The sequence below is a fragment of the Martes martes genome, assembly GCF_963455335.1.
Source record: "Martes martes genome assembly, chromosome: 2".
In the NCBI taxonomy this organism is placed as follows: domain Eukaryota; kingdom Metazoa; phylum Chordata; class Mammalia; order Carnivora; family Mustelidae; genus Martes; species Martes martes.
Window position 1 is genome coordinate 136,559,668 of NC_137889.1, and position 23,263 is coordinate 136,582,930.

The 23,263-nt window shown below is 41.6% G+C and overlaps 1 protein-coding gene across 1 annotated transcript in view; it reads right to left on the bottom strand.

The window, feature by feature from the left end:
- Positions 1-19,468, bottom strand: part of TBC1D9 (TBC1 domain family member 9) — a 120,845-nt gene extending 101,377 nt beyond the window's left edge. Inside the window, exon 1 of the mRNA XM_080797137.1 lies at positions 19,338-19,468. Within this exon, the coding sequence (XP_080653263.1) occupies positions 19,338-19,467 (130 nt within the window). The 5' untranslated portion in view covers position 19,468. The remainder of the gene's footprint in view (positions 1-19,337) is intronic.
- Between the last annotated feature and the right edge of the window lie 3,795 nt (positions 19,469-23,263).

Here is a 23,263-nt window from a genome sequence, read left to right on the forward strand (position 1 = left end):
TAAATTCTTAGTGTGTGTGTTTACACTCATTTCTTCCCGATTGTCCCTGGGAGCCTGGGAAGCCAGACAAAGGGCTGCCCAAGAACAGGGAGGCAGGCTTCCTCCCCATTTCCTGCTTTGATTGTCCCAGAATGAAATCATAACAAGGTACATGGAACTGTCTGACTGTGTGGGACGTATAAATCATGCGTGATCTACTCCCGAAGAAATAAGGAATAGTCCGTCAGTTTCGCTTAGATTTAAAAAAAATATAGGACCTGACAATTGGCCACTCCATACAGTTACTGAAACCAAACATTTTTCTTTTCTTTTCCTTTTTCTTCTCTTCTTTCCTCCCCTTCCCTTCTTTCCTTCCTTCTTTCTAAGGAACTTCTGTCTGCTCCCACGGGCAAGTCTGTCTTGTGTACGCACTATTTCCACTTGGTGCTTGCTGTCACCAAGCTGAGGGCTGCCCAGTGGGTTCAGGATACTGTCACTGCGGCTATTCCTGATTTGGCAGATGGGATGGAGGATTCTTTGGAAATACAAAATCTGGACCCCATATGAAACCTGATAGATGCTTTTAGCTTCCCAAGCACTTTCAGTAGCTCATTTGATCCTCACAATGAAGATTTCAGGTGGCTGGGGGGAACCACTCTCCTTTTCAGAAGGAAAATAGTCCCAAGGAAGTTAAGAATCATGGTCACACATTTAAGAGCTAGCATGGGGGCGCCTGGGTGGCTCAGTGGGTTAAAGCCTCTGCCTTCGGCCCAGGTCATGGGGATCGAGCCCTGCATCAGGCTTTCTGCTCAGCAGGGAGCCTCCTTCCTCCTCTCTCCGCCTGCCTCTCTGCCTACTTGTGATCTTTGTCTGTCCAATAATAAATAAAATCTTTAAAAAATTAAAAAAAAAAAAAGAGGGAGCATGGCTGGGTCTCCTTCCATTCTAGAAATCCCTTGAAGATAGCAACCACCAAGAATGTTTAAGCTCTTTTACTATGAGTATAATTTACAATGAAAGACAAATACATAATTTCTTATCAAACTGTTTCTCTCTGCCACAAACAATCTCAAACAGCAACAAATATTCTCTGTGACATTTACATTCTATTTGAAGAGCATCTCCAAGGCCCTTTCAGAGATGACTAGGCCAATGGCTAAAAAACCTTTTTGAAAATACTCTCGCTCCCTCTGTTTAAGCATTAGGGATCCTTTAAGACAAAGTTCAAGCTGGTAAATATGAACAAGGAAAAGAAAGTGCTGAGCTAAGGACGTTAAAAATGCGTGTGCTCTTCTAACCTTTAAAAATGTCCGTTATTCTCCCTCTCCCACTCCCCCTGCTCTCTCTCTCTCTCGCTCGCTCTCTGTCAATAAAAAAATCTTAAAATGTGGGTTATAAGCTTAAGAGAAATAGAAACCTGCAAGAGGCTTTTAAAAGCACACATGCTGAAGTTTAGTACAGCTGCGACATCCAATTGTATACAGTCCAGTAACAAACTGAAATGTCCACAAAAGGCAAAAGAGCAAGGAGGTGTTCTCTGCAGCCCAAAGTTTCTACTGGCACTAAGGAAGGGGAGACAGATCAAAACACATTCTAGATATTTCTCTACCCAGGGTACAAGTGAAGTTATTTAAGTTGTGAAAAAGCCCTAGGGTGTTTGTGTGGTCAAACACATCCCTGAAGTTGGCATCATAAGGACAAAATTAGCAGGACCCCAAAACAGAACAGCCCATACGTTTATGAATCTTCTCAAAAACAAAATGACATGAGGCCTTTATGGAATCTGCCATGAAGATGGGGTTGTCAGAAGAGGGGGAAACTGGCTCTTACTGGGGAGAGTGTGAGGAAGAAGGGGACAGTGGGCTCTCAGATACACAGATAAGAACAGACAAATGGTTAAAGTCACAGAGCAGATGGCACCCTGTCCTCAAGATCCCAGGTTACACTGGGGCGGTAACCTCGGGCCAGGACTGAGAGACAAGAGGTGACCCAGCTGAAACACAAGAGAACAGGAAGAAAGAGGAGTTTGCAGTTCTTAGATTCTGAGGATTAGCTTGTGGCAGTTAAGCGAGGTGGGGGGGGCAGGCTCTGTAATGATTAGCCAGGCCATCTGCTTAGAACTGCACAAACACAGTCTGATAGCAGACCTGAAGGGGGCAAAAGGGAAATGTCAACTCACTGTTCTGTATTTAGACTCCATTCCTCTCTGCCCTCGCCCACAGAGGAGGAGAAATGATAAGGGAGAAACAGGGAAGTTACCTGTTAGAGCTGTGAGCTCTACATCACAGAGCATCCCAGGGAGGGCTGCCTGCAAGGGGCATCTAGAAGGAAGGGAAAAGCCAGCTCCCTCCCTCTCTGGGCCCTTCCCTCTCCCCCTACACACACACACACACACACACACACACACACACACACTCGCCACCCCCAGGGTCCTCCCCATCATAACAAACTGAGAATTGTAGTTGAACAGTCCCACATCTGGGTATCAGGATAAGAGTAAAAGAAGCAAGAGCATTTTTTTCACTGTATTCAAGGACACTGATGTATTACCATTGTTTAAACAATATATGGCCACAGAATTACCTAAAAATGGATACGACTTCTTACAACGCATAGTAATCCTGGTACAAGCAACAGCAATAAATTTCTGACAACTGCTTTGGTGGGAAATTCAGCACTGAGAAAGGTAAGACTGTAGGATATGAGCTCTTCCTTTATTTGATTCACAATCCACTTTAAGCAGCTAATGAAGTGGCAGAGCCTCCGCTCTAGAAAAATACACACTTCTAATGAATTCCATAAGTCTTATGTACGATTTCAGGCCATTCGAGGACCTCCTCAAATCCCCACCAGCTTAAGTATTTCTAAAAGGAAAAAAGGTCTGAGAAGTATGATCCCACTGAAAACTCAACATTTTTATACCCACAGAGAAAAGCAGATACTAAGTAGAGAAAATCTTTACGACATTTGACATAAATTACATTACTCAAAAATCAAGACTGTATGTCAAGTTTACATTTTACCTCCTTGGCGGCCATACATTCTTTGAGATTGACCTCATTCGTGATATGCATGGATACTGGTTTTCTTTGCGGAATAATCACACAAACAGGCCTTGCCCTCGTCTGTCCTCTACCTAGAGTGTCAATGCTTCTTAACCGGAATGGCTCCATACTGTGGTCCCAAAGACAGCTTGCTAGAAAACTGGAAATGGGAAAAGTTTGGAAACCCTTTTAGGAGAATCCAGAGATGGTGTCTGGTTTCCACCCTGGTGTACAGGAGTCATGCAAACTGTCACCCACGACAGCTGCTAGTCAGTGACATCACAGCCCAGGAAAAGGGGCAGCCTTGCTCCTCCTGCTCCCTTCATTTCCACACTCAAGCCTGCATTTCTAAGACTGGGGCTCACTTTGCTCCAGTCTCCTTTAGCTTTCCAAGTGCTTCCTCCTCTCTCCTTTTTTATCTTCCTTCTCCCTTTCCAAATGCAATCCAACTCAAGTACAAATCCAAGCTGTTAGTAGCAAGGTCTCCTCAAGGATCTTACTTCTTGAAGCATTCGGTTTCTTCATCTGTAATAGAGGGAACATCTAACCTACAGGGTTGTTCTGAAAATCAAATTTGTGACATACGATGAGTTCTCAGCAGAATGCCTGAACCACAGAAGGATTTCAGCAAATGTTAGCTCTTCTGCCTTTATACTTTATATTTGTAAAATTAATTTAAAAAATACATAATCAAGTGTTAATTTAAAAATATGACCAAAAAACTCAGCGCTTTTCTCCTAAGATCAGGAACATGGCAGGGATGTCAACTATCACCACCGCTATTCAATGTAATACTAGAAGTCCTAGCCTCAGCAATCAGACAACAAAAAGAAATTAAAGGTATCCAGATCGGCAAAGAAGAAGTCAAACTCTCACTCTTTGCAGATGATATGATTCTTTAAGAATCTACTCCTAAACTGCCAGAACTTGTACAGGAATTCAGTGAAATGTCAGGATATAAAATCAATGCATAGAAATCAGTTGTATTTCTTTACACCAACAACACGACAGAAGAAAGAGAAATTAAGGAGTCGATCCCATTTACAGTTGTACCCCAAACCATACAATACCTAGGAATAAACCTAACAAAAGAGGCAAAGAATCTATACACAGAAAACCACAGAGTACTCACGAAAGAAACTGAGGACGACACAAAGAAATGGAAAAAAGTTCCATGCTCATGGGTTAGAAGAATAAATACTGCAAAAATGTCTACGCTACTTAGAGCTGTCTACACATTTAATGCAATCCCTATCAAAATACTATCAACTTTTTTCAAAGAAATGGAACAAATAATCCTAAAATTTGTATGGAACCAGAAAAGACCATGAATAGCCAGAAGAATACTGAAAAAGAAAACCAAAGCTGGCGGTATCCCAATTCCAGACATCAAGCTCTATTGCAGAGCTGTAATCATCAAGACAGTATGGTACTGGCACAGAAACAGACACATAGATCAATGCAACAGAATAGACAGCCCAGAAATAGACCCTCAACTCTATGGTCAACTAATCTCTGACAAAGCAGGAAAGAATGTCCAGTGGAAAAAAGACAGTCTCTTCAACAAATGGGAAAACTGTACAGCCACATGCAGAAGAATGAAACTAGACCATTTCCTTAAACCATACACAAAAATAGACTCAAAATGGATGAAAGACCTCAATTTGAGACAGGAATCCATCAAAATCCTAGAGAATATAAGCAGCAACCTCTGTGACCTTAGCTGTAGCAACTTCTTACTAGACACGTCTCCAAAGGCAAGGGAAACAAAGGCCAAAATGAACTATTGGGACTTCATTAAGATAAAAAGCTTCTGCACAGCAAAGCAAACAGTAACCAAAGCTAAAAGACAACTGACAGAATGGGATAAGATATTTGTAAATGACATCAGATAAAGGGCTAATATACAAAATCTATAAGGAATTTATCAAAGTCAACACCCAAAGAATAAACATCCAATGTTTATTGGGCAGAAAACATGAACAGACATTTATGCAAAGACATCCAAATGGCCAATAGACACATGAAAAAGTGCTCAGTATCACTTGGCATCAGGGAAGTACAAATCAAAACACAGTGAGATACCACCTCACACCAGTCAGAATGGCTAAAATGAACAAGTCAGAAAACGACAGGTGTTGGCAAGGATGCTGAGAAAGAAGAACCCTCCTACACTTTTGGTGGGAATGCAGGCTGGTGCAGCCACTCTGGAAAACAGTATGGCGGGTCCTCAAAAAGTTGAAAATAGAGTTACCCTACAACCCAGAAATTGCACTACTGGGTATTTACTCCAAGATACAAATGCAGTGATCTGAAGGAGCACGTGCACCACAATGTTTACACCAGCAGTGTCCACAATAGCCAAACTATGGGAAGAGTCTAGATGTCCATCAAGTGATGAATAGACAAAGATGTGGTATACATATATACAACGGAATATTATGCATCCATCAAAACCCCGAAATCTTGCCATTTGCAAGACATGGAAAGAACAAGAGGGTATTATGTCAAGCAAAATAAGTCAATCAGAGAAGGACAATTATATGATCTCACTGATATGAGGAATTTCAGAAACAAGACAGAAGATCATAGGGGGAGGGAGGGTAAAATGAAACAAGATGAAACCAGAGAAGGAGACAAACCATAAGAGACTCTTAATCTCAGGAAACTAACTGAGGGTTTGTGGAATGGAGGGGGGTGGGAGGGATGGGGTGGCGTTGGGGAGGGTATGTGCTATGGTGAGTGCTGTGAATTGTGTAAGACTGATGAATCAGACACCTGTACTCCCGAAACAAATAATACATTATATGTTAATAAATAAAAAAATATGGCCATAATAACAATGCTTTGAAATTTAGCTTTTGACCATAGATATGAAATTTTATTACAAAGATGCTTTTAAAATCACTGTATTTTCTATTATTTACTATAGCAATAGATACATAAATGTTATAAAATGCCAGTGGGGTGAGAGATAGTAAATGAATCAATGATTCCTTCTTTTTATGCTTTAATGAAAAAAGTCCAAATACAGGTCTGTTAAGTCTTGCTCAATTTCATTAAGGACTACCTTGGTTCCTAAGTTAACAGAGATTAAAAAGACTAATTGGTACTACTGAAATGGAAATAGTTTTCCTTATTAAGAAATATTACACACAGGTAATTTAGGAAAAAACTAAATGAGATCAACAAGTGTTCACTTTTTTGTTGTTCAGAGTGTAAACAGAGATGAGTCTTTAACTCTTAGAATGATGCAGGTGAGAGGGGGTGTTTCACAGACCTCAGGTCTAGGACTAGACAGTTACCTGTCCAGCTTTGTGCTCCTAGGACCCACACGGAAAGTTAAGAGTTGATTCATCTAAATGCCAGTTCCTAGTCCAGATCTCCAGAGGAGTTAGAAGAACCTAAATGGAACTCTAGAATGGATCCCAGCTCTCTTGAAAGGACATGTGAATAACCTAAGAGCAAAAGTGTGAAGGGAAGGGTATCATGCTTAGCGAAATAAGTCAATCGGAGAAAGACAACTATCATATGATCTCTTTGATATGAGGAAGTGGAGATGCAAGGCTGGGGGGGTTGGGGGGAGGTAAGAAAAGAAAAAAATGAAAAGATGGGATTGGGAGGGAGATAAACCATAAAAGACTCAATCTCAAGAAACAGACTGAGGGTTGCGGGGGGGGGGGGGGAGGGGGGATGGGAGAGGGTGGTGGGGAAATGGACATTGGGGAGGGTATGGGCTATGATGAGTGCTGTGAAATGTGTAAACCTGAAGATTCACAGACCTATACCCCTGGGGATAAAAATACATTATATGTTTATTAAAATAAAAAAATTAAAAAAAAAAGTGTGAAGGGAGACTGAAGAAAGCTAGAAGCCGGTGGCAACTTTAGAACACTTAAAAATGAGTGGTCTTGGGGCACCTAGGTGGCTCGGTGGGTTAAGCCTCTGCCTTCAGCTCAGGTCATGATCTCAGGGTCCTGGGATCGAGCCCCAAGTCCCGCACTGGGCTCTCTGCTCAGCAGGGAGCCTGCTTCCCCCTCTATCTCTGCCTGCTGCTCTGCCTACTTGTGATCTCTCTGTGTTAAATAAACAAATACAATATTTTTTTTTAAAAAATTAGTGTTCTATCCTCTGAGATATCTATCTTACAGGAAAGGAAAACAAAGAAATAGGGAAAGTGGGTGAAGGACTTCTTGGTCATTCTCCAATTTAACTATTTTTTTTAAAGATTTTATTTATTTATTTGACAGACAGAGATCACAAGCAGACAGAGAGGCAGGCAGAGAGAGGAAGGGAAGCAGGCTCCCTGATGAGCAGAGAGCCCAACGCTGGGCTGGATCGCAGGACCCCGAGATCATGACCTGAGCCGAAGGCAGAGGCTTAACCCACTGAGCCACCCAGGCGCCTCCAGTTTAACTATTAGAATCCATGTTTCTAAATTACAAACTCCTGACTGACTAATTAACCACTTATCCATATATAGAGAAAAGGTAGCCCCTCTCTGCCTCCTACCCCAGTCTTTTTCTTTTTAAATTTTTTTTTAAGATTTTATTTATTTATTTGACAGACAGAGATCACAAGCAGGCAGAGACAGAGAGAGGAGGCAGGCAGAGACAGAGAGAGGAGGAACCAGGCTCCCTGCTGAGCAGAGAGCCCGATTTGGGGCTCGAACCCAGCACCCTGGGATCATGACCCGAGACAAAAGCAGAGGCTTTAACTCACTGAACTCAAGCCTGGGGTGGCGCCCCACCCCAGTCTTCTCCTTAGAAGTCCCACTTGCTGAAGTCAGAGAAAATCATTTGCGCACAGAGAGAGGGGAGGAAAGAAGGACAGAGGAAAGAGGCAGGACAGTGGGAGAGAGTACTAGGTTTCCTGACAGTTTTCAGAAAGTGCCTGTCCTGGAAGGGAAGGGGGGAAAGGAGGGAGGGAAAAAAGGGGGAGGTATGTAGAAACAACTTAAAGTTGTTGATCAAAAATCACATTTTAAAAAAATTCCCATCTTCCAAAAAGCCTGAATATGACTTCGCTTTTTTAAGCTGCCTAAATATCAGTCATCCATTTGCTTTAACAGCACCCTTTGAAAAACGCAATGTCTCTGTAAACTGTGGACTTTTCCAGGGCTCACACAGTGGTGTGAATTAGTTAGGGGTCAGCTGCTTCCTCACACCTTCCCTAGAGCCTCCGCAAGGGTAGAACAATGATGGGCCATCATCTGTGAATGATTCTTTATGCTTCCTGTACTTTACATATCTTAGCTTAAATAGAATCTTCACAAAAGGCACCTAAGGATTATTAAGCCATTTTAATAAAGAAATCAAGCTCAGAAAGGAAGAGAAATTTCTCAAATGCTATCTCTTGGTAATAGATGGGGCTGGGATTTGAATCCTAAGGTTTGCTTACCAAGGGATGGACTGGAAAAGACCAGAGCCCTGTGACGCAGGTAGTGACCATGAAGTTGTGCAAAGAGCAATCCTGGTGGTTTTCCAATTTTCCTGTGGCATTCCCTACACTCTGCTGTGCCCTGGAGCACGCATGGGCTTTGGCCTCTGACATCCAGAACTCAAGGTGGTACCTACCAGAGCTATTGGCATAAACCCAGTTCCGAATGACAAAGTCCTGATTTGTACACACTACAAAACAGGTTTTGTGTATGCTTTTGTGCAAGTGTGGGAACCATCCCACAATTGAGAACCTGATCGCTTCATAAGGTAGGATCCCTATGCATGATGGCAAAGCAGAATGTATACACAATGTCCCTAGAAGAGGTCAGCACCAACCCCTCAAATTTATGAAGGAAACCCTGGAGCAAATATTCCCCTCCCTCCTTTTTAAAAACATATTTATTTATTTATTTAAGTAATCTCTACCCTCAATGTGGAACTCGAACTCACACCTCGTGATCAAGAGTCAAACAATCCTCCGACCGAGCCAGGCAGGCACCCCCCCCACCCCCTACTTTTTGAGACCAGTTTACAAAAACCCGAAGATGTCAAAGTCATCTCAAATCCTACACAAATTATATGCATTCACCCTTCAGCTTCTTTGTAGAATAAGGTAAAGTCTCAAGACAAATTGGAATGGGTGATTAAAGCATTCTGCGGACAAGGTTCTTTTAAAGTTCATCATAACAAGCAAAGTGGGGGAGAAATTCATGGAACAAGCAAACAACACCTGCTTTTACCTAATCATGCTCCTTGCTAGTAATGCTTATTTATTTGTATTATGAGCCAACTCCATACACAGCTGTAGAGGACGGCCCATCCCAATGCAGAATCACCAGTTGTGACATTAGACTTCATTAGGAACTAACATAAATTTTACTTGCTTTTATATATAAATTAATCCCCAAAGAAAAACGTTTGCTGCTAAATGCAACTAGGGCCAACTTTGCTGATAACAGTACTTATAAATTAGCAACATGAAAGCATTTACCCTAAAAGCAGGCACCTGTTAACCAGTGAGGGCTTTAAGAGCATTGTTTTGTTATTTCTCTCACCACTGGGAGTTCTTCATGCAGGGGAGGAAAAATTTTCCTTGACTCTCTTAGGATCCCTGGCTGGGTCTGAAAATTAAACTGACAAAGATAACAGGGAAAAAAAATACAAATTTTACTGAATTTGTACATGTACATGGAAGCCTTCACAGGAGATTAAAGAAAGAAAGAAGTGGCCAGAGCAGGAAGCTTTTATACCTTTTAGTCAAAGAAACTATACTTTGTGAAAGACGGACAGAACATGAAGGTTAGGGCTAGGAGTAATCCAACTAGAGCTAGACAGTCCTCATCTTCCTTAACTAGGAAGGTAAGGGTTATTTTAACAAGGTTTGCTTACAAATTCCTCTGGTGCCTCTCTGGGCTAATAGGAGTCTGTCTCCCGGAAAAAGGGAATTTATTTCCTGCCTTAAAGTGAAAGTGAGAGCTTTTTCCATGTTTATTGCTTCTTAATTGCTTTCAGCTCAAAATAATTCCTGTTTTTAGGGGACAGCCTGGTTTTCTTCAACAGTAAGCAAATGGTGTATTTCTCTAGTTGCAAAGGTCTCCCTGTGATTAAAAAATCCAATTCCTGGGCAGTCCAGTGCTGAATCTCCAATGGAAACAACCTGAGAAACTTAGTCTTCACTAATATCATTATCTCCATGCATTTGTTCTTACTTCTCCCAAATTTACGGATACAGGTTTGATCACTAGGTTAGTAATGAATGGCTCAGCAAGAGAATCTTGCCTGTGCCTTCCTTGTATATCTTTATAAAGTTCAGCACTCATAATAGCTGGTACTCAAACACATTTCTGACAGAACTGCCTACAGCGGATATTACACTTTTGATTTCCGTAATGAGAAACTGTCTTGATCTTTTGGTGACTTCCTCTAACTTGAAACACCTATGTTCTAACTCACTTGGGATCCACAGAACTCCTGAAATTGCATGTACATTTTGGGGGTGTTTCTATTTTTCTGGAGATAGCCTCAATAGTTTAATATTTATTAGATTCTCAAGGAGAATAGTAAAGAAAGTAAGATTAGTCCACACCATTATAATTAGTTTTCTAAGGAAAAATAAATAAATACAAAATCTCATAGGCCTTTAACTTACTAGCCATGACCACGGCAAGTCATACCATCTTTCTGACACCTTATTTTCTTTTTGTAGAAAATGGAAATAATAATAGCAGCCACCTTATAATGGCACACAAGGTAATTTGCTACTAAGGACAACTATACAAAAGAAATAAAATATACCTTAAAATATCAAAATATTTTTAAAAAGAGAAATTACTTCACTTAGGAAAGAGAGCAGCTCAAAGAGAAGAGCCTTACATATGGGATAGCTATTATTTTGGGAAGCCTCTGACTCTTCTAGGAGGCACTGCTGAGTGGCTGAAAGTCTGGATGTGCTTTTAACAGATTAACCGATTAACCGAATCAGAGATTGGGAAGACAAGGATAGGAATCAGTGCCATCAAAGAGGTAGAGAAACCAATGATGTTTCCCTCTCTTTGCTTTGGGATCTGCAAGACCTACAACCTAATCACAAGTGTCAATCTTAAGTAGGCAAAAATCACCGTGGTTAGAGCTCAGTTTTGAAATATATCAATACCTAAAACTAACATGATTTTGGTTTGCAACTGCAAGAAGAAAATTCTCTCATATCAATCATCTTTTACTTCACATTACTTCTGTAAAGTAGAAGTACAATGTCCAGCACATAATCAAAAGTAGCCAAGCATACAGGAAAACATAGCAGCATGAATGAAAACTGGAGGAACAAGAGACAACAGAACAAACCCACGTGGCCTTTGGGATATGGGAGAGAACAGAGACTGTAAAATAACTATGCTAGCCATGCTCAAGACAGATTTTTTTTTTTTTTTTAAGATTTATTTGTTTTAGAGAGAGAGAGAGAGAGAGCAGGGAAAGGAGCAGAAGGAGAGGGAGAGACTCTCAAGCAGAATCTCTGCTGAGCACAGAGCTCAATGCAGGGCTTGATTTCACAACCCTGAGATCATGACCTGAGCCAAAACCAAGTCAGACACTCAACCAACTGAGCCACCCAGGTTGCCCCCAAGATAGATTTTTTTAAATATTAAGAGTTTGATAGATAACTGGAATTTATAAAAATGAGCCAAATGGGAATTTTCAAATTTAAAAAGTAATTCAGAACGAGTAGGCTTAACAGACTATATACAGTTAAAGAGATGGTAAATTAAAACATATACCAAAAGAAAGTAACCAAAATGAAGCAAGTAAAAATCAGAAAGTAACAGACATAGAAGATACAATGAAAAGATCTAATATACACATAATGGGTATGCCAGAAAGATGAAAAGAATGATTTAAAGAGACAATGGATGAGAAGTCTACAAAACTAATGAAAGAAGTGCTACTACATGAAGCAGGACTTTTAAAAATCCACAAACAGCTGGGTCATACTAAAACTGCAGAAACCCAGAGGGCGGCAGGAGGTGGGGGGAGTGTGGGGAATAGGGTACCTAGGTGATGGGCATTAAGGAAGACACGTGATGTAATGAGCACTGGGTGTTATATGCAACTGATGAATCACTAAACTCTACCTCTGAAACTAATAATACACTAGATGTTGATTAATTGAACTAAAGTAAAATAAAATTTTTTAAAACTGCAGAAAGCCATAATCAAAGAGAAAACCTTAAAGGCAGCTGGAGAAAAAGGCATGTTATCTACAAAGGAATATTAATTCAGAGTGACAATTTACTCCTCAAAAAAGAAAAAGAAAAAAAAAAAGAAAAAGAAAAAAAGGAAATCATTAGGCAATAGAACAATATCTTAACCATACTTACAAAAAAATTAACTGCCAATCATTCAAAACAACAATATCCTTCAAGAATGAAAGGAGAATGAATACATTTTCAAACATAAAAAAACAAAATTCTTCAGCAGCAGGCTCTCACTAAGGGAAGCAGAAAAGGGTTTTTTTTTTTTTTTTTCAGACAATAGAAAAATGATTCCAAAAAAAGCACAGAAATGGAAGAAGAAAGTACAACAAAAACTATAAACATATGTGGAAATGTAACTGAATACAGACTTAAAAATAGTAGTAATTATATGTTTTCATATTAAAATATATAAGAATTAAAATACACTAAAACAATGGTATACAAGTTGGGAGTGGGGGGCTGGTAAATGGAGTTAAAGTATTCCAACATCCTTGTGTTATCTGAGAAAAGATTAAAAGTACCAGTTTTAAAAAATTAAATAAAATGAAAGTACCAATGAACAATATACTTTATAAATTAGGAATGCATTATAATCTCCAGAGTAACCACTAAAAGAATAGTGAAACGAATATAAAATTTCTAGCTAATAGAGGCTTAAAAATGTAATCATTTAAAAAAATCCCATAGCCTACCAAAAGGTAAGAAAAATAAAAAATAGAGCAGAGAAAGCACTTAATGAGATAGTACAGTTAAACAAAGTCACATGTACACTGACTAAATAATCAAATTAGGAGGCAAAAATTTAAGCTGGATTAGGGGAAAAAACAACTCTGTTATGTATAAAAGACACCTAAAATATCACTGTACATCCTACAGATATTAAAAATGAGAATATTATTAAATTTGTGCCAAAATATTTGAAAATCTGATGAAAAAGATAAATCTAAGAAATAGCTTATAAAACTGACAATAAAAGAAAATTTTAAATTATTTGAATAGTTGTCATACCATTCAACAAACCCACGAATAAAAGTTCAAGGCTAGACATCTTCACCAGTGAATTTTGCCAAACATGTCAGGATGAAATAATATTGCTATCACACAAACTCTTCTAGAAAATTGAACATAGTGAGCTCTCTCCAACTTACTTTTTTTTAAAAAGATTTATTTATTTATTTGAGAGACAGAAGAGCACAGGGGGAAGGGCAGAGGGAGACAGAGAGTGTCTCAAGCTGACTCTGTTAAGTGTGAAGCCCCAGGAAGGGCTGGATCTCACTACTAGGGGTCACGACTCGAGCTGAAATCAAGAGTCAGATAGATGCTTAACCAACTGTGCCACCTAGATGCCCCTCTCCAACTTAATTTTTAAGGCCAGTATAATCTTGATACCACATTTCACAATGATGTTATGAAAAATAAAAAGTAGAATCCAATCCTACTAACTTAATAAGGATGCAAAATTCTTAAATAAGAGATTAGCCAAGTGGGGGAGCCTGGAAACAAGGTCAATATAAAAAATAACAACAATGTCTAGAGGTCAACAAAGAAATGATTAGAAAATAAAATTTTAGAGAGAATTTTTTTTTAAAAGTAAGCTCCACAGCCAGCGTGGAGCCCAACATGGAACTTGAACTCACACCCTTGAGATCAAGACCTGAGCTAAGATCAAGAATCAGAAGCCCAACCAACTGAGCTGCCCAGGAATCCTAGATACTTATTTCCTTTTTTGAAGGATTTTATTTATTTATTTGAGAGAGTGGGGGAAGGAGCAGAGGGAGAGGGACAAGCAGACTTGGCACTGAGCACAGAGCCTGACTTGGGGCTAGATCCCATGACGCTGAAATCATGACCTGAGCTGAAACTAAGAGTTAATGCTCAACTGACTGAGCCACCCAGACACCCCCAGGCGTCCTAGAAAATGAAATTTTAAAAAGATAAAACACATAGTACAGTGAAAATATATGAAATATCTAGGAATAAATCTAATAAAATATGTGCAAACCCTCTCACAGAAAACTATGAAACATCTTGAGAGAAATTTTAACAGATCTAAATAGAGGAACATACCATGTTCATGGACCAGAAGACTTTTGATACTATAAAGTTATCAGTTTTCTCCAAATTTATTTATAGACTCAATGCAATTGCAATCAAAATCCCAACAGTTTAAGTCTTTATTGCTGCTGTGGTTTTGTTTTGTTTTGGTGGAACTTTAATACTTTGATTCTAAAATGCTGTGTAAATGTAAAAGACAAAGACAGTTGAGAAACTCTTAACAAAAAAACAAGATAAGAATACTTGCTCAAATTGGAGCACCTGGGTGGCTCAGTGGGTTAAAGCCTCTGCCTTCAGCTCAGGTCATGGTCTCAGGGTCCTGGGATCGAGCCCTGCATCAGGCTCTCTGCTCAGCGGGGAGCCTGCTTCCTCCTCTCTCCCTGCCTGCCTCTCTGTCTACTTGTGATCTCTGTGTGTCAAATAAATAAATAAAATCTTAAAAAAAATAAAAAGAATACTTGATCAAATGAATGTAAACTCTTACTATAAAACTACAATGTGGTCCTGGAGCAAGAATCTTTTAATAAATAAAAGGAAGACGCTAGAGTCCTCAAACAAGTCAATTGTCATATAACTGGTCACTTGACTTATGACCAAGGTAGCCCTACAGAACAGTAACACCAGATTTACCAATATTCATGCTGGGACAACTGGATGTCCACACAAATTTTTTAAAAATAAAACTTGACCCCTGTCTCACACAATATGCAAAAATTAATTCCCAGTTAACTGTAAATATAAATATAGATGTTAAAACTGAAAAGTTCCTAGAAGATAACATTTACAACCTCAATCTAGAAAAACACTTCTTGAACAGGACATAATAAAACACCAACCATAAAGGAAATGGAACCTTTAAAGAATTTGGACATTAAAATTAAGCGAGAAATCACTCTCTCCTTAAGAGAGTGAATATGCAGGCAAGCAACAGAATGACGATTTTGCCATTCGTAGAACCAACTATGAACTCATCACCAGAATATATTTTTAAAAATACTGATAATCAGTAAGAAAAAGACAAACGATCCAACTGAAAAGTGGGCAAAAGACTCAATCATGTCAGAATATTTCAGATGACCAATTAACATGAAAAGGTGCTCAACCTCATTAGTTAGGAAAAAGCAAATGAACTCCACAATGTGATATTACTATAAAACCATGTGAATGGTAAAAATTACAAAGACTGATGATATTGTTAAGGATATTGTTAAGGATATGGAGCAAGGGAAATTCCCAAATGCTCTCTGCTATTGGAAGTATATTGGTACAACCACTCTGGAAAACAGTTTGGTATTATCTGCTGAAGTTGATGATACACATAACCTATGAGCTAGTAATTCCTCTCCTGGGTACAGACCAAATAGAATTGTATGCCCACAGGCACCAGAAACACACACAAGAAAGATCGTAGCTACCTTGCCTTTAATGCCCCCAAACAAATCATTCAAAAATCCACCAACAATACAATGGATAAATATGAACAAATGACTGTGGTATACTCATGTAATAGTATTCCATACAGCACAGAAAAATAAACTAGAGCCATAAGCAACAACATTCATAAATAGCACAACCGCAATGCTGAGCAAAGAATCCAAACACATGAATGCATACTCTGATTACATTCATTCCTCGTTCAAAAAAAAGGCAAAACCAAAACATGTGTTTAGAAATACGTTGTCAAAAACAAAAACAAAAAACTATAAAGTAGCAAACTGTTAACAAAAAAAACACAAGGAGGGACGCCTGGGTGGCTCAGTTGGTTAAGTGGCTGCCTTCGGCTCAGGTCATGATCCCAGCGTCCTGGGATCGGGTCCCACATCCGGCTCCTTGCTGGGCGGGGAGCCTGCTTCTCCCTCTGCCTCTGCCTACCTCTCTGTCTGCCTGTGCTCGCTTGCTCTCTCTCTAACAAATAAATAAATTAAAAAAAAAAAAAAAAAACACAAGGATAGTTGTTAGTTTTTTGTTGTTGTTGTTTTGTTTTTTGTTTTTACCTTTGGGACAGGGTGCATAACGACTGGGAGTGGGTTACAAGGAGGAGATTTGGGGGCAACGTTCTATTTATTATCCTGGTATTAATTGTGAGGTGTCACTCTGTGATAAATCACTGTGCTCTGAATCTTTATTTTGTGTACTTTTCTGTAGATGTATGAAACCTCAGTTAAAGGAGGTTAAGTAAATAAATCTAATGCATCTCCAGTAAAAAAAAAAAAAAAAACAACCTTCATTGCCTCAATACCTATGTATATTGCCTGGGATGGGGAAGGGAATAGCTTAATTTAAAAAATAAAACAAACAAAAAAAAAAGCAAGGGTCTTCACTGTGATCCATTATTTGTTAAAGCTTTTGCGCTAACATCTCCCCAAGCACTACGAACCACTGAGCACTCCTGGCCAGTTCCCACTGAGCAGGCCCATTCCCATCCATCATCTCATCATCATCATCATCCTAATGAGTGAGCTGGTACAGATAATACACATTATATAAAGGTCCAGAGCACTTGCAGAAAAATCTCCAACTGACACCCAACACTGGGTCTTCCCTCCTCTCCTCACAGGCTGATCTTTTCCTTCCTTCAGTTCTCAGCTCAAGTGTCACTTCTTCAGGGAAATGTTCCTTGCCCCCATGCCCACCCCCTTTCTCCGAGTAGGGTAACCAACACATAGTCCTCTCTTTTTGATCAGGACCAGTCATTCTCAGTTTGTTCCCACCTCCCAGATCCCTCCCTCAGAGGCTGATCCCTAGGGACTAGATCACCAGAATATCCTGTATAGCTGGCTTTCTTGGGTGCCACAGATGAAAGACAGTGTCAGAAGCTAACACGGTACGAGAAGAGAAGCTGGGCATGTCCTCTCCACTTCCTTTTTGCTGTGCTCTGTATTTCTAGCACAGTCTGCTTCTTAGGAGGCCCAAACTCCTCCTGCCTGAGTTCAGCACACAAGGCTTCCAGTAACATCATTCCTGCCACCTGGGGACAAGGGGGGGGGACAGCCCCCCCCCCACTGGGCCTTTCTCTGGTTCTGGTAACCCTGCCTCCATCTTTCTAAGTTGTCTTTTCACCTATTCTCCTCATTTGGACTAGGTTTGGTTCTATTTTCTGCTGGGACCCTGTGCAGTGGCAAATTTATATTAATTTATGTGATTATTTTATCAACACTTGTCTTCTCCACAAGGCTGTGAGCTTCACGACACTGGCGCTTCAGACACTGCCAACAAATATTTGTTAAATGATTTAGTAAGTTGATGAACGCATGAAGAAACTCATGTTAAGATCGAAATATGCTATACATAGTTCAAGGATTTCTAAAATGTTCCTGCTACATTTAATGTGGCACCAATCTATCTGAGCAGACATTTTTCCTCCTGTAGTTGAAAAAAAGCCTTGGTTAGTAGGAATATTTTTACTAGTGATAATAATTTCAATCATTCTAGCAATGAGTGCAATAGCTGTGAAAAGATGTAACTTTATCTTTCTGAAGTAAGTTATCAATAATGAGATTCCAGGTGTACTGTAGTTAGTTACAGTTCTGAGTCAGGAAGAACATAATAAAAATATTAACTAGGAAAAGAAGGCTCTGTATTTCTGAATTTTTCATAACCTACGGCATATGACTCTAGAAAAGAAATACTACTTAGTAGTTACACAGTGTAGGATGGTTAACTCCAGGCAGGAAATGTTCTTGGTTAATACAATAAACTACCTACTTTACGTTGTTGTTTTAGGCTCAAAAAAGGACAATCTGGGCTGATCCCAGTATGAGATATGCAAGCATATAGTTAGACAACTTCTACAAAATGAACTGGAAAATTCTGATTCTACCCCACTAATCAGAATTTCCAGAATAGGGTCCGGAGTTCAGCATACTGCCTTCTCTTTTATGGCAGAAAAAATGTAGAAGAATTGTTAGGTATAGGCAATATGATATACTAGCAAAATCCTTTAAACCCACATATGCCATAAAATGTGTCACTTGAATTTTAATCTTGAGGAAACTAGTCTGTAAACTATAATCATAACTAAATACATACCATATCAAAATTTTTAGTTCATAGCACAACACTTTGAAAGCAAAATTTAGCTAGCAGGCAAGCTCCCAGAGGGTGATATATTTTGGACTCTTAAGAGGTCAAAGTTCATCTCTTTCCTGCAGTCTCTTTCCTAGTTAAACCTCTCCTATTTCTTCTGCTAACTTCATGGTGAAAAGTATCCCAGTTCTCTTTTTGCTAACCACCATGGAGAGGAGGAAGGTCCAATTTCTCCAATATGGTATGAGTTCAAGATTATTTGTAACCTCCGAAACAAGCAACTAGTTAGTTAATAACGAAGCCTTTTCTAATATGGCACTACGTGGGATATGGGTCTGACTTTACAATCCTGAAACGATAGGGAGGGGGGTTTTAGTAGCAGTTACATTATTAGTAATAACTTATGAGGGGGTTCGGCTAAGTGATTGAGTTAAAATAGTTAAAATGCAGATATACCGGTAATTCTTTTTACAACCAGCTAACTTGCTTTATTATGTCGAATTAGGTAAAACAACAACAACAACAAAAACCTTTTCCATTCTCTTCAGTCATAAATAATACGCGAAATGACCACACCAGCCTCTTACTGATTGCTTCCCTGGAAACAAAAGAGCGTTTTATACCTGATCCTGCCATGATCAGCAAAGAGAAGGCAGGAAAAATTAATCGTCCTCTACCTCTCTTGCCCATATACAAAGCGGTATTTTTTAGGGGGAATAGGCAGGGGTGGGGGGCGGGTAGGGAGGAGTACTGCATTCAGTTCATAAGGGCTGCTCCCTCCCCCCCATCTCCATTCTCATCAACATCACCCACTTAGGGGCGCCCGGTACTCGAAGGGCCCCCTAGCCTGACAAGGTAAGAGAAGAATCACTCTCTCACAGACTGAAAAATCACGACTCCTGATGCCTTCCACGCACCCAAGTGGGGTGGGCCGCCCAGCCCCAGGGGACCGGGCGGCGTCCCGGGTGCCCGCAGCCCAGGGCCGCGGGCAGCGCCGCAGCGCTCGGGGCCCCCTCCTGCACCGACTGGCCGCGGGTCCTTACCCGCGAGTCCGCCACCGCCGCCTCCGTCGCCCGCGTGCCCCTTCCTCCGCTGCAGGATGAAGTAGGGGTTGGCCCTCTCCGTGATCCACAGCGCGTTAGCCAGCAGCACCTCTTCGGGGTTCACCCACATGTTCCCGGGCGCCGCGGGCGGACACACAATGGGGCCGCGGGTCGGGTCCTGCACACACCGGCGCGCACAAGCGCGCACTCCCGGGCACACGCGCGCCTTCTCGCCCGCTAGGTGCGGCGGCGGAGAGCGACTTCACCAGCCGGCCGCCCGCGGCGCCCGGGCCACAACAAAGCCCCCGCGGGAGGCCGGGGAGGACGGCGAGGACGCGGGCGCGGCGAGCAGCATCCTCCCCGCGGCGGCGCCGCCCCCCGCGAGCCCGCGGCCGCAGACGCCCAGGCCCGCCGCCCCGCAGCCCGACTCCCGCCCGCGGCGGCGCGAGGAGCGGGAGGAGGAGGAAGGGGAGCGGGAGGAGGAGGAGGAAGTGGTGGCGCTCAGTCCCGGGATCCGGGCCCGCGGCGGGCAGGGCTGCGGGCGACAGAAGCGCACACGGCCCCGCGGCTAGGGCCGAGCCGGGCTGCGGCGCGGCTGCTTCCGCAGCACCGAGCCGAGCTCCGGGTCGCCTCCGTCTCTGGCCGCTCTGCGCCGTCGAGGTCACCGCGCGCTAACACTCCGCGTCGGGACCACAGGCACACGCAGCGAAGCCCAGCTCGCCGCTGGAAGGACGCTCCGGACGCGGCGAATGAATGACGCGAGCGCGGCTCACTGGGACCGGGCCCGGGTGACACCAGTTTCCGCGGACGCGGGGCCTTCGCGGGTTCCGAGCGCCGAGCCTAGACTCTGCGGCCGACTTTGGGGCAACCTTCTGGGGACCGTGGGCCAAGCGCTCGGCCCCACGCCCATTTCAGCAAAGAGGACGCTGCCAGCCTCCGCGGGGGTGTGTGTATGTGTGTGAGTGTGCGCGCGCTGCGTGTTTATGGTTGACGGTCTGTAGGCTAGCGCCACCCCTCTTCCCAGGAAATTAGTGTTTCAAGGTTCCAGACTAGGAGCTAGATACCCAGTCGGAAGTGGACGCAGCCAATGGTTGGCTGTGTTTTTGTTTCCTGCATCCCTAGGGCAAGTCATGCGCTAAACTTGTCACCGCCTATAACCCCTCCCCCTCTCCATTGCATTGTAATTAAAGTGGCACAGCTAAGTGCATTACATCACTTCTTTCCTTGACCTGTGGGGCATGAGCAATAGCGAAGTTGGAAGCAGCCCAAGAGCTTAGGCCAACTAATTCACACTACAGCTGTTCCTATATCAGGCATTTGGAGCTCTGAGGACCCGGCACAGCAGAATTCAGGGATTTATTCACACTTAATAGAAAAAAATTTTATAAATCATTGAAATCAGAGACACACAAAGGCCGGCTTTATCCCTGAACGGTTTTCGTTCCCCCAGTACTTCAAGCCTCTGGGGATCACAGCTGATATACCTATCTATCTGATTACCTTTTTTCACCTCTTTTTACACCTGGGAGATCTGCAGACAGCCAGATCAGCAGAAAGAGGATCTACTTCCCAAATGAGGGGAATTCACCAAGCTCCGCTTTGTTGTGGAAGCTGGACGTCCTAGAGACGTCTTCCTTTCCAAATAAGCAAAGCAAAAACATTCTCAAAGCAAATGAGATTTTGTGTGGACTGACGCAATTTTGCTTCTGTAGCTCTCATTTGTACCGTTGAATTCATTCAATAGCAAAGTAAATGCATCCCAGCCATTTTTTAAAAGATTGTATTTATTTGTCAGAGAGAGAAAGGGAGCGAGCACAAGCACGGGGAGCAGCAGGCAGAGGGAGGAACAGGCTCCTTGCTCAGCAAGGAGCCCAGTGAGGGACTGGATCCCAGGACTCTGAGATCATGACCTGAGCCAAAGGCAGATGCTTAACTGACTGAGCCACCCAGGCGTCCCTATCCCAGCCATTTTAATAAGGCTGCCCCTGTGCCTGTTGGTTTCTACTCAGTGAGCTCTCAAGGAATGGAAGTCTGACTGACCTTCTGCCTCTTAGGAAGCATTTTAGACCTCTGGGTATTTGTGGAAACTGCACATATTTAACACAGACTCCAAAATGTCATTTGGCATCTTTGGCCATAGCACAGTGCCTTTAGTCAGAGAATCTATTGCAAGTCAAGTGCAATAAACATTAAGATTGCAAATCATACATAGGTAAAAATTTAATAATATATTTATATAACTTTGAATATTTTTGAAGGCTTCCATGAATATTCCTTCGTTTTATGTAATTAGCATTTTTAAAACTCCACTAAGTACCTTCATATTGTCTCTTTTTTTGAAGATTTTATTTATTTGTCAGAGAGAGAGAGAGAGAGAGAGAATACAAGCAGGGATAGTGGCAGGCAGAGGGAGAAGCAAATTCCCCAGTGAGCAAGGGACTCCATCCCAGGACCCTGGATCATGACCTGAGCCAAAGGCAGACACTTAACAGACTGAGCCACCCAGGCGTCCCATATTGTCTTTTTTTTTTTTTTAAGATTTTATTTATTTATTTATTTATTTGAGAGAGAAGGGGGTGGGCACAGAGGGAGAGTGAGAAGGAGAAGCAGACTCCCAGCTCAGCAGAAAGCCCTGTATGGGGCTCGATCAGAGGACCCTGAGATCATGTCCCCAGACATAGGCAGATGCTTACTTAACAGACTGAGGCACCCACTCACCCCCCTTCATATTGTCTTTTAGAGTATCCTTATCATACTGCTCAAAGTTGTGACTTGGTAGCTCTACCATAATCCTAAAGTGTGATTTTAGTTTAGCATTTTTTATCTATTGATACCAAAATGCTACTTACTTATAATTCATGTGTTTATTCATTCACTCATTCATTTAACACGTAATTATTGAATGCCTACTATACTCTAGGCCCTGGGGATAACAAGCAAACAAACCGTTTAAAAATCTTTGCCTTCATGAAGATTAAAATGTAAAATTAATAATAAAAAACAAATTTACAAAAAGTTGGTCTTTAGCTATTTTCTAGTTTCCTTTAAGAGTTAGAGCCCATTCTTCCCAGGAAATCGGGGTTTCCATTATTATCGTGAATTGTATTACCTGTAGCAGAAGGCATTGCAAAGAATCAGAGAAGCTACAAGGAGTTTATGGCAACTTGCTGGTCTCATACTGTGAACTAACCACTTTAGTAACCACTTTTTAATAAAAGCGGAGCTTTGTTTAAAAAAAAAAAAAAGACAATCAAATATACCTGAACCAGAAATAATACAAAGAGAACCTAATTAATCCAACCAGTTCCTCAGTGAGATAGGTATTTTTAGCTTTCAATTCATTCTCACTGGTTTTAAGCCCAAGGATCATGTCAAACCACTTAAAGAAGAAAAGGATGTAACAGATGCCTAGATAAAGTAGGGGTAAATGATGTCAGTCTTTGTGTCTCACTGAGATAATCTGCCCTCCCCTCCCCCACATAGAAAGAATCAATTCTAACAGGGTTTTGATGCCCCCACCTTGGAGCAACAAATGGGCTGACTGCTTAGTGGGCACATCTAACTGAAACAAAATTGTGAGGGTAGTAAATTTGTCTTTGTCAGTTTTCAACTCCATCCCCCCTCCCCCCAATTCCTACAATGTTTCTACTTTTTCTGCATTTCACCTTTACCCTGGTGTGTTTTCCTCCCTATCCTTAACCCTCTTGAAATGTCTTTATTTTGCCTTTTAGGGATTTCCCCACCTTTGGAAATGCTGTGGTCTTGGGCACCTTTTTCTGCCCACCCCCTCTCACCTCTCAACGCCAGCAGCTTCAATAGTGGGCACATCAGTAGAAAATTCAGGTCTAGTCTCAGCAGAGAAGACTCCCAGAGCAGAGTAAGAAAGTACGAATGCTCCCCTGGGGAAAACCAACTCCTCCCCTAGC